Source organism: Natrix helvetica (genome assembly GCF_964273705.1).
Source record: "Natrix helvetica genome assembly, chromosome: 4".
In the NCBI taxonomy this organism is placed as follows: Eukaryota; Metazoa; Chordata; class Lepidosauria; order Squamata; family Natricidae; genus Natrix; species Natrix helvetica.
The window spans coordinates 58,857,800-58,869,996 of NC_138550.1; the positions used below are offsets into that span (position 1 = coordinate 58,857,800).

The following is a 12,197-nucleotide window of genomic DNA, read 5'->3' on the forward strand; positions in this document are numbered from 1 at the left end:
AAAAAAGATTACAGTGGTACCTCGGTACTCAACATTAATTGGTTCCAGGAGATGCGATGGGTACCAACAAAGATGAGTACCAAATAGATATTTCCCATAATGAGTAATGTAGTGAATCAAAAGGCAGCCAACACTGACAAGTTCTACGGTGTGTATTGAGTACCAAGTAAATGATGAGTACTGGGACTAAATTTTCATGTCAAAATGTGTTAAGTACCAAATTTGATGAATTTCGAAGCAATTGAGTACCAAGGTACTATTGTGGTTAGCTATTCAAGACGCGAGAGCTACGGTAGATATTAAGAACACTTTGCCTGTCTGTTTTCTTTCTTGCCTTTCCCAGTGAAATGAAGTTGCCTTCCTTCTTGTTCCAAACCTCACTATAATGTATGAAATCATTTGAATAGACAAAAAGATTTAATTCCTGAACATCCAATGTTTTTGAGTGAATCACAAAATGATTGACTAAATCAGGGAACTATTAAAGAACTTATTAGTTGCAGCAGAGATACTGCATTGCTCAGACAAGATGCTGTATGAAAGTAATCTTCCCTTCCCTCCTTTTTAGGACTTCTGGGCAACTAAATGTTATAATCATCCATACAAAAGGGTAATATGCCAATTTTTGCACAGCATTCCTATATATGTCTGTGGCTGAGTAATCAAATGAAGCAATCTCAGGGGACAGAAAGCGAGTACATGGGACAGAAGGAAAAGAAACTACTTATAGAATGCTTGTTATTGATGATATATAGATTCAATATAAAATGAGAATTAGACTTAATTTAATGTTTGTAAGAATAGCTTATACATATAAATGTGCTGACGAGAATTGTTTGCTCTAGCCAAATTGGTTGCTAAATTGTAGACTTGGGATGGGAACTTTATTTTCTTATCCCACTATGCCCGTGATGGCGAACCTATGGCACGCGTGCCACAAGTGGCACGCGGAGCCATTTGTCAGGGCACGCTAGGCGCTGCCCTGTTAGCTGGCCAGCGCGCATGTGCGCGCTGGCCAGCTGAGTTCACCTTTTTAAAAGCTATTTTTCGCCTTCCCCAGGCTCCAGAGGCTTTATAGGAGCCTGGGGAGGGCGAAAAGAGCCTCCCCCGCCCCCCCCCCGGAGGCTTCAGGGACCGTCCCTGAAGCCTTCGGAACGCTTAAAACCACCCTCCGAGCAAACCGGAAGTGACTTCCGGGTTGCTCGGAGCGTTATTTTAAACGTTCCAAAGGCTTCAGGGACCGTCTGGACGGCGGAGGGAGGGGGGACTCTATAGCCTTCCTGCCATGCGTCCCGCACAGGAATCCGTCCCCTCGGGGCTTTGCGCGGGCGTCGCAAGGATTAAGCCGAAAGTGGGGGGACGTGGAAAGCGAAGGGGGCTTTGTTGTCCTCCTTCTCCTTCTCCTCCTTTCCCCCTCTGGCTCGAACGTGGCGCCGGGGCCCGGAAGGCAGCGAACGAGTCGGAGCCTGCCGACTGGAGGAAGAGGGTGAGAGGCGGGTCCTGTGAACGGCGGCAGCAGCGGCGGCAATAGTCGCAACTCGGCGGCGGGCTGCCCCGGCTGAGAGACAAAGGAGGGGAAAGGCGGCAGGCAGCCGAGTTGTGACTATTGCCGCCGCTGCTGCCGCCGTTCACAGGACCCGCCTCTCACCCTCTTCCTCCAGTCGGCAGGCTCCGACTCGTTCACTGCCTGCTGGGCCCCGGCGCCGCGTTCGAGCCGGAGGGGGAAAGGAGGAGAAGGAGAAGGAGGACAACAAAGCCCCCTTCGCTTTCCCCGTCCCCCCCCCTTTCGGCTTAATCCTTGCGATGGCGCGGCTAGAGGAGGAGGAGGCGAGGGCGGCGCGGCTGAGGCCTGACGGACTTCCCTTCAACCGAGCCTGTCCTGGCGGCGGCGGCAGCAGCGATATGAAGGCCGGGCCCTGGTGAGCGCACAGAGGCTGGGCGGAGCCGCGCAAGGACGCCGGGCCTGAGGCGCCGCGCGGCGGAGGCGATCCGGGCCCGGGCGATGGAGACGCACGTCTCGTGCCTGTTCAGGGACCGTCCCGAGGCTTCCCTGAAGCCTTCAGAGCGCTTAAAACGACCATCCGAGCAACCCGGAAGTCAACCCGGAGGGCCTCCGGGGGCCAGGGGAGGCTCTTTTCACCCTCCCCAGGCTCCTATAAAGCCTCTGGAGCCTGGGGAGGGCGAAAAAAACATGCAAAAATGGGTGCGTTGTGCGCGCATGCGCACTGGGGGGCGCGTTGCATTATGGGTGCGGCACGCCCGCACACGACCCCCCCGCGCTCCCCCCACTTGTGGCACGCGAGCCAAAAAAGGTTCGCCATCGCTGCACTATGCTGTTTAGTAATATTCATCCCACTAACAAAAACATTTTTCAAATACCCGCTTTTAAAAACAGTTTTGGAATTTGCTTATATGGATTGAAATATTTTTAGATAGCCATTTTTAAAGTCCTTTCTTTACACAGTACAGCTACAAATTGAAAAAAAATATCTTGCTGCTCTTAACATACACAGCATAAAAAATGTACAAGGCCATCTTATTGACAACGCGACATCATTTCAATGCAAATGAAATTATTTCTAAAATCTTATTCTCAAAATGGATGTAGGTGGCTTTTGTTAAGGTAACTATCTGCAGTGGAAACTCTTTAGGTTATACAACTCTTTAGGTTATACAAAACCTTTAGGTGATACAAAAAATATACTGATCGTCGTAAGCACCTCTGCTCTTGTTTTTAATGGAAAAACAACTGTTCTGAATATCTTAGTGCTGAATGTGGAATGACTTTACAATTACAAATTTTGCTCACTTTTTTCTGCCTAGAATTAATGGAATTGCCATGAGTCAAAGAGCCAGGCTGTGATATTTTATAAATATATATATTTAAAAAATGTGCATGTGTTGTGTTTGCATGTATATAGGTGTACAAATAATCCTTCACACAAGTAATCCTTTATTGGTAAGAAAGTAGTGAAAGCACTATTGTGAGAGATCCCGTGTGAGATCTCTGGCAACTTCACGTTTTGTTTGCAGTGATTATATCTCCTATTTCTATCCGCTCACCATAGAAAAAGGAAAACTTCTGTTTTCCTTTTTCTATGGAATTTTTTTTCAAATGGTGTAAGTATTGTCAGAAAGCAAAGGCAATCTTTTGAAAACTCCACTTTTTGATAGAAAAGGTTTTGGGGAGATTTTCTCCCCCTTACTTGTTCTGATATGTTTTGGAAGCAGAGAACTTTGTCCTCATAAATTGGTATAGTTTAATCACTGCTTTCATGCTCCATGATTCACCTGCTTTATTCCTCTGGCTATTGGAAGCGAAATTTGCATTATGACTGTTTTCAAATAACCAACAACCTATTGTAGATAATTAGTAGAAATCTGTCTATGATTTGTCTTTGAAAAATCACCATGACAACTTTTTAAGCCATCCCAAGGTGACCTTTCCTGCTATTAAGTGTCATTTTCTCTTCCATGTTGCCTGGAAGCGAGAATGGACAACAACATTTTCTAGCCCATCTATCTGAGGTGCATTAACAGACATGAGAATTAAGTTGCTAATTACTGCTGTTGTATAAATGTAAGAGTATTCTTTTCTTATCAAATTGTTGTCTTGTTTACAGAGCACAATAGCAGAGTGAATATATCTGCTTGAAGACTATACTATTTACTAAGTAATTTTGTAACATTTCTAGACCTGATGATACTGGATAATTGTCATATGGTATTTTTTTGAAGAAGGTGATTGAGGTGATTCCTCCAGATGATCTTGGAGGAAATGGATTATCTAGATATTTTTTCAGTCAGGATTCAGACCAGGGTATAGCATGGTCATGGCATTGATCACACTTTTGCTTGATTTCTGGCATGGGCATGATGGGAATTATGTGTCCATCCTTGCCTTCTTTGATGTTTCGTTGACTTTTGATACTTTCAATCATGGTATCCTTCTGGATTGACTCAGAGGATGGGGCTAGGCAGCATGGTGTTCTGTTGGCTTGCCTCCTTTCTTCATGGTCAATTCCGATTGGTGATTGGGGAGAAGGGATCCTCTTCCTCAGGGTGTACTAAGTGGGGTGTCAGTGATTTTTCCTCTTTTCCCCTCATTTACATGAGCCTGCTAAGTGACCTCATCCATTGCCATGGAATGTGCATCATTAATATGCTGATGATAGCCAGTTGTACATCTCTGCCCTTTTGATAAACGTAAGCATTGTTGTGGACATCTTATCCCAACGTCTCGAGGCTATGAAAGTTTGAATGGGGAAAGACTGAATGGGTTTGGGATCCTTCCGTACTGGGATTATGCCATTTTTGATGCTGAATGGAGTTATACTGTCCTAATCAGACCCCATGCAAAATCTGGAGGTCCTCCTGGAATCTTGATTTCTGCTTGATGAGCAGGTAGCAACAGTGGCTAGAGGGGGTCTTTGCATAACTTCATATTGTGTGCCAGTTATGCCCATTCCTAAACTGGGGGTCTCTTAAAGTGACCAATGCCTTAGTAGCCTCTCCATGGGACCCTCCCAATAACACACTATACATTGGGCTGCCCTTGAAGTGTATCTGGGAGCTTCAATTAGTGCCAAATGCAATGATACAACCAATTAAGTTTCTTGTAGAACACACATTAGATCTCTTCTTCGGGAGCCCAACGTGGCAGGAGACCAGGTTATCTGAGCAATTGTTTCTTTCCAATTACATGTGCCCACTCCATCAGATCCAGTAGAGAGGACATTTAGGAAGCTACTATATATTTGGCAGGCTCTAGGGGGGCTTTCTCAGCTGTTACACCCATTTTGTGGAATGTTCTTCCCCTGGAGGTGAGGCTTGCACATTGCTCTTAACTTTCTGAAGGTCCCACAAGACCTGATAGTTGCATCAGGCCTGTGGACCCCAGGGAATTGGTGAACTAGTGAGATTGCTCCATTATCATTAACATTCCTTCATCCATTATTTTTTTAGCTGTGTTATTTAATGGTTTTTAACACTTAAAAATAATTATAATAGCTGCTCAATACTGTCTGTATATCAACATGGGAAAATAGCAAAATCTGAAGGAATCAAGATGTCTAATGGAAATAACAGCAAGAGTCTGGATGATGACAGTCACTACAGATATTTCAAGTTGACCTCATCAAGGACACTGAAGTCAAGAAGATTAAAAGTGAATATATCACAAGAATGAAGAAGATCTTAAAGTCCAAAATCAGGGGAGGAAATACCATTGAGGCAAGTATACCAGAAAACTGAAGAAGAAAAAAGAGCATTGGAATATCTCAAGTACAATGAAGATGTACTGAAGGTAGTTCACCATGAAGGCTTACTGAATATTGGAGAGGCCAGACTGCCTACATGGAAAGCTAAATGAAGAATAGAAAAGAGACATGACAAGGCAAAGTATTGCATTATGTGACCAGTATGTTAAAAAAAATAGCAGGCAAACAAATAATAAGACCTGGCAATTGCTAAGTGCAGGGAAATTGAAGGAGGAGGCGGAGAGACTAATTCTGGCTACAGAAGCCCAAACTTTAAAAACAAATGCATACAAAGCCAGAATTGAGAAGACAGCAATAAACAGCAAGTGTCTCTTCAGCAAATAGTTTGAAGAAACAGTGGACCGCTTGGTTAATTGCTGCAAGAAGATTTCACAGACTGACTCCATATAGTGGCATGATAGCATAGCAACAGTGATGCTTTTGAATATCTGCAAGAAAAAACTATTTGCCTGCAATTGGTAGGGCCACAAAATAGACAAAGTAATAGAAAATGAAAAAACTAAAGTGGACCAGAGCTTTAGAATTCTAAAGATAAGCACCTGTCATGTAGCAGCCCATACTTAGCAACTGTCAACAAGAAAAAGTCTGGAGAGTGGATATGGCAGAAGACTAAGTAAGGTGGTCTATACCATGGGTGTCAAACATTTCGCGATGTTTTTGCCCTTCACAGAGTTGGGGTGGGCATGGCTTGTGCATGATCCATTTGGCCCATGGGCTGCCAGTTTGACACCCTTGGTCTATACACATGGAAATGAAGAAGCTATAATTGTCCAGATGTGGCAGATTTTAGTTTTTAGCAGCCTTAATAGCTAATGTGACCAATCACAAGGGATCATGAGAGCTGCAATACATGTAATAAAGTCAACTCCTCTGCAAAACACAGAGAGAGGGAGGGAGGGAGGGAGGGAGACAGAGAGAGAGAGAGAGAAGCGCAAGATTTAAATCCTAAGCCTTTTTTCTCCCACCGTCTCCAGAAAGGGGGTTTTTCCCCCCCAGACTTAAGAGTCAAAAGACATCAGTTCCAAGTTTATACTTTACAATGATTCTGTCCGAACTGTACACTATTGGTTCCTGCCTCGTGAGCTCTAATCCTTAAAAGTGCTCAAAAACTAAATTTTAATGTATGGTTACAAGAGTTTAAGCTTTTAGATTTCTATCATAATTTGATTTGAGCAGTGTTGACATTAATGGAAATACTTTTAAGCTAACAGATTCTGTCCTATGAAAAAAATGTGGCACAGCAGAGATGTTGTATTAGCATTTGAAATGTCAAATCTTATTTCTGGAATAACAAAACATGTTAGGAGCTCTGCTCACTGGATTAGCTCCCTGATACAAATAAAATGGTTACTTCTTCTTCTTTATTGGCTTCTGCAACCCAAGAAAAAGATACTTTCCAGAGGAATGGTCATATTTTTGCAACAAAACCAGCAGGGAATTTTGTGGGAGTAATACAGAATTATTAATGTGTATACTTTTTGGGAGGGGCAGACTCCAGTCTGTTTAAAAATAGGTAAACTCTTACAGGATTTAATTTTTCTTGAGTCAAAAACTGGATTACCTTGGTTTATAATGTTATTTTGAAAAAAAAAAAGGTTACTTGCGAAGAAGTGGGCCAAGGCATCACCCATTAAGCCTATACTTATTTTTTCCTTACTCCCCTTGTTCAAAGAAGTTGCTATCCACTTGTACTTGAGTCAGAAGAAGACCGCATTCATATGAAATATGCTGACTACACAATTTTGCTGACCTATTCTTTCTCTGTTATCTTTGTCATCTGGTTTCTCTCCACTACCAATTATGACAAAGCCTAATATATTTTACATGCTATGAGATGGTCCTTGAATGGTGTTGGAATAGAATACAAACCAGAGATAACTTAAGATTCAGTGGTGGGTTCCGGATCCCGTTGCAACCGGTACAGTTGCAACTGGGCCCAGCGTCCTCCATATGAGCATGTGCAGCACACACGCACGCACATGCGTGCATGCGTCCTACCCTCCAGCAATGCCTCCGCGAGCCTCCGCAATGCTCCAGCTGCTCGGTGGAGTGTCGCGCAGGCGATGTACGCGCCGTGCGTGGAAGCACCAAAGAGTTTAAAGACAGGTAAGGACGATGGGTGGACGAGTGGGCCCTCCAGAGCACAGTACCGGAACGGTACCTGGTGCTCTGGGCGTACTGCCTGCAACTCATCACTGTTAAGATTGCTCCACTCATGAGCAAGAGGCAAGATGAAGTCTGTGGTAGAAAGTACATGTTGCCGGAATCTTTCTATGTAAGTTGGGGACACCTCTATCTGGGGCTAAGGAAGAAATACTGATAGTCCATTCCTTTTTAAGGAACTGAAATTAGTATTTCAGTGCAGGCCAAAAGCTAAAATGTCCTTGAAATTAGGCCAGTTCTGTATATTTTTAATGTGAGCCAATGTGAAACATTTACAGTCTTTTAAGATCAGGGTCTGTGTATAAAAATAAAGTATTTTTATTTTCTTGTTCATACTTAGGCGTTTTAAAAAAAATACTGTGGCCTCAGAGGCTAGGCCTTTTGGAAAACCATTTTGCTATACAGTATATTACAACTGGGTTGTCATTTAATAGCAAGAGCTCCTATATTGCTTGGGAATGAATCAGTAACATAGAGTGCTAACCAATTCTTGACCCACAGCCAGAGAGAACCTGAATGGAATTGGCCTGTGGACAAAAATGTCTTTTATGGTTCCCAAGCTGCTACATGAAGTAGAAGAGCTCTCTGTGTCTTTTTTCCTTTCTCTCCCCACTTACTCCCTAGATTACAAACAATTTATTTGCTAAGCAATATTTCTCTTTCCTTTCTGTAGGATTGTTATTCTGAGTGAAGGACCTTGCAAACGCTACTAAGGGACTATCATGGGCAGACTTGCATTTCTGAAGACCCAATTTATAGTTCACCTCCTAATTGGATTTGTCTTTGTTGTGAGTGGCTTCATCATTAACTTCATCCAACTATGCACGCTAATCCTCTGGCCTCTAAACAAGCAGTTTTATCGACGAGTAAACTGTCGCCTTTCCTATTCATTGTGGAGCCGTGAGTATACTACAATTTCTTTGCATTAGCTTGGAATGTGATTTATTCAGATTGTTGGTTTCTTCTCAAACTGAAGAACAGAGGTGAAAAACTATGGCCCCTTTATGACTTGTGGACATCAACTCCCAGAATTCCTGAACCTGCATGACTCAATCAGGAATTCTGGGAATTGAAGCCCACTAGTCATAAAAGGCCCATAGTTCTCCACCCCTGCTGTAGAAGATTCTTTTTTGGAGCAAAATAAAGGATTGTGCTTTAGAAATGTATTTGCACACACAAGTATTAGACCTCAGGGATTATCTATGGTTTATCTCAAGAAGTGGTGTCTGAATTATTTATGCATGGACATAAACACAAAATACCTCTTTCTGATTTTCCAAGTCTTGTAGTTGTAGGTATGGAAGCTGCTGGGATGTATAGGAAATAGTAGGTGGAGAAGGAACTCAGAATTCCCACTCTTTCAATACCTAAAAAGCACCCCTTGTGGAGTGGTTAGCGTCTTCCCTTTCTCACCCGTTTTCAATCCCCCCCTCCACACATAATACCTCATCTGCCCTGATAGCCTAGATATTTTATGTTGCCATTCAGGAGATTTTTCAAGGGAGTATCAGAAATTCCTTCTCTTATGCTGCTTTTAATTCCATCCACTATCATCCTTGGTAATCACTGGAGAAGAAAATATGTTTCTTTCTGAAGTTATTAAAAATTTAAAATCCATTTATCTTATTAGCTTTCCCCTCTTGGCATCAGTGTCCGTTCCCGCAACCTTTTGGATTACTAGTATATTTTTAGTATTTATCCTACTAATTGTTTTCTCCCAGACTTTATTGCAAAAAGTAATAAATAGATTCGATTTCTCCCCAGTTGGTGGAGATAGCAGCCAGGATGGGTTGTCTCTGTCCAATGACCAATAGGTCTACAGCTGTGACATCACACTACCTCTGGTGACTCCTCCCAGCTTTAGACTCAGTCCGATCGGGACTGGATGCATTTCTTTAACTCTCCTCCAATTTAGTTAGATAATCAGGTTTAATTCTGAATTTCTTTTTTTTAAAAAAAGAATTTTATTAATTTTTAAACATTTATGGGAAAGGGTAAGTGAATAGACAAAAATTTTGGCAGCTCCATCGTGCTAGAGGTAGAAGTCTCTCTAAATCTCACAACTTTTACAGAAAAGAAAAAAAAAGATAAAAGATAAGCAGAAACAGTGTCTTGTTATACATTGTATCAACCATGTGTTCAATCATCTCTTTTGCCACTTTCTAATATATCAACAATTACAATGATATTTCAAATACATTTATTTTTGTGACCTGAGTCTTAGATCCATATCCCACCACAACTGTTCTTTATCTCTCTTAATATATTCTGCTAAAATTGTACTCATAGTATCCTTAAGATCTTCATCTTCTTTCTCCGGTAGGTTCTGGAATCTGAGAAAAAAGGACATTCTTTCAAGTTCTATCTTTACCATAACATTTTCCAATTCTCTATTCCCCTTCTGAACTGCCGTACCTCCTCCCCCAGCCCAACCGCACCCTCCTCCAGCACACCGATTCTTTGTTTATTTTCTGTTGTTTGTTGCTGTACACCTCTGAGCTCTTCTTTAAAATCTGCCACCTCTTTTTTCAACTCATTTTGTCCTTTCATAAGAGCCTGGAGCATTTGGATAACAGATAAATCTTTTGAACTCTCTCCAGTCCCTTCTTGTTGTAAAAATGATGGAATTTTTGTCTGTTGAGTTGTTGCGTTGGATGTAGAGGAGGCAGGTGCCGAGGCTGCCTTGCCTGAAGGTGGTTTTCTGGGCCCCATTTGTCTGAGTTCAGAGATGACTGTAAATCTTTTGCAAAAGAAATGGCGTCTGTGGAGCGTGCAGCTGGATGAGTCCGAGAAGATAGGCAAGTCCAAAAGTGAAAGTTAATCCTCAATCACAGTTCCAAGCAAAAAAAAAGAAAAAAGAAGAAAATCAAATATTCCAAATCCAGAAAGACCACATAACAGGAGGAGCTCCAGGAGTCCTTCAGGGGAAGTAGTAATATAAAGTCAGGAATTTCTTCAAAGGTAGTTTCAAAAGGCAAATTTCATTTATTAGTGCGAAGAAGAAGATGGAAGCAGGCCATCTTGGCTCCCCCTTTCATAGGGAACCAGGGAGCAAAACATCAAAAGTTTACATAAAGTTTTAAAAACAGCTCAGCAATCACCTCTTGCAGTTGTGATATAAATCTTTCTCACATAGTTAGTGCAAGTGACTGATTCAACTTTTGCTCTCTCTCTCCATTCCGAGATTGAGAGATAGTCCAAATGGCGCTTTAACCGAGGGGGGATGAAAGAACCCCCCTCCAATCTTCCAACTTCAAATAGATTGAATCCACAACTTACAAAAGGCTGCTGCTCATCAGTTAAAGAGGATTAGAGAGATTGAAGCAAACTTCTCACCTCCAGCACTTCAGCTGCTACTTCTGATTAATTGCTTCCTTCCGGAATCCATTCAGTGAAGGTGCAGGTAGCTGATTGCTGCACTATGCACCCCCCTTGCTCCCCAGCTCCTGAGGCGAGGCTGGAAACCCCCCCCCCCCATGGCTGCTACCGATTTCAATTTAAATTGACTTCAGTTTTTCTCCATCAGAACTCCATTTTTTTTTTCAATTGGCTAAAATTTCATTCCCTGCCTCTCTTGGGACTGCGGGCGCCACGAGTGTGTTCCGGAATGCTCTGCGGCATCAAATCAGCCATGGGCGGTAACCCAATGGCCTCTGTCCTCTCCGCAGCTACTGCTGGGCTGAATTTTGCCACTGGCGCCTGCAAACCACTGTAACCTTCAAATTAGCACACACACAAAAAAAGCTTCAGTGGCCATTTTGAATCACCCAGCGCTCCGGTGGCCATTTTGGTTCATGCCAAAAGTTCCGGTGGCCATTTTATGAGTCGAAGACATTCGTTTTGGCACCATGCACAGCAGAGGCTTTGCAAACGGTTCAAATGGGGTGAGTCCCTGAACCACCAATTACTATGGCATCACTGGCAAGGGGGGATCTGGACCAGGTGAGCCCACACTTATCCCCTCCTGACAGTCCAAAAATAGGGCCCTCTGGCATACCAGCAGCCAGGAAAAGGGCAGTGCCTGAGTCCTGTCCAAAGGGCCAACCAAGGCCCTTTGGACAGGCGGAGGATCGCAGCCAGCACCAGCTGGACAAGGAATTTGCCAAAGCGCAACGCCTGGCAGCCAATCAATAGGCACAGACCACTCCAGTGCACCCAGTCAGCCCTCATCTTTTTCTGCCAGGCCCATTGCCTATAGACAGTCCCAGGCCTACTGACCTGTCCACGGACAGTGAAGGGGAGTCACAGGAGTCACCTAACCAACCCAGCTCAGGACCTGTGGAACCATCTCCTGAACTACCAGCTACTCAGCTTCACCTGAGGTTGGGCCCCCTCTTGCATTAGCACAGGGCCCTTTGCCAGCAGTAGGGTTGGACATGGCCTCCATTATATCTGAGGCTATCAGGCAGGGGATTGTGGCTGGCCTCCAACAACGACCTGCTGCCCCACCTACCCCAACTGTTCCATCACCAAGGCAATCTCAGACCAGCAAGAGCCCATCCTTGCAATCTGCTCCCACCTGCTCTGACCAGGCCTCAATGGGGGTAGAAGAAGAAGAGGTGGTCAGACTCTGACTTGTTGGAAGCTGAAGACCTAACCCCAGATCAACCTACCTTTGTGGGCTTGTTCAAACCAGCAGTATTTAAGCCTCTCCTTAAGGTTAAAAAGATCGCTAAAGTAGGATTAACTCCCCCTCACGTTTCAGACCTGGAGAAAGGGGTTCTGGTGCATCCCCTCTTTCTGGAGCCCACAGTA

At 43.6% G+C, this 12,197-nt stretch overlaps 1 protein-coding gene across 4 annotated transcripts in view; it reads left to right on the forward strand.

The window, feature by feature from the left end:
• AGPAT3 (1-acylglycerol-3-phosphate O-acyltransferase 3) overlaps positions 1–12,197 on the forward strand; it is a 110,613-nt gene that overhangs the window by 71,928 nt on the left and 26,488 nt on the right. For all 4 annotated transcript variants that reach the window (XM_081951342.1, XM_081951344.1, XM_081951343.1 and 1 more), the window contains exon 2: positions 8,116–8,342. In XM_081951342.1, the coding sequence (XP_081807468.1) occupies positions 8,165–8,342 (178 nt within the window). In that variant the 5' untranslated portion in view covers positions 8,116–8,164. The remainder of the gene's footprint in view (positions 1–8,115; positions 8,343–12,197) is intronic.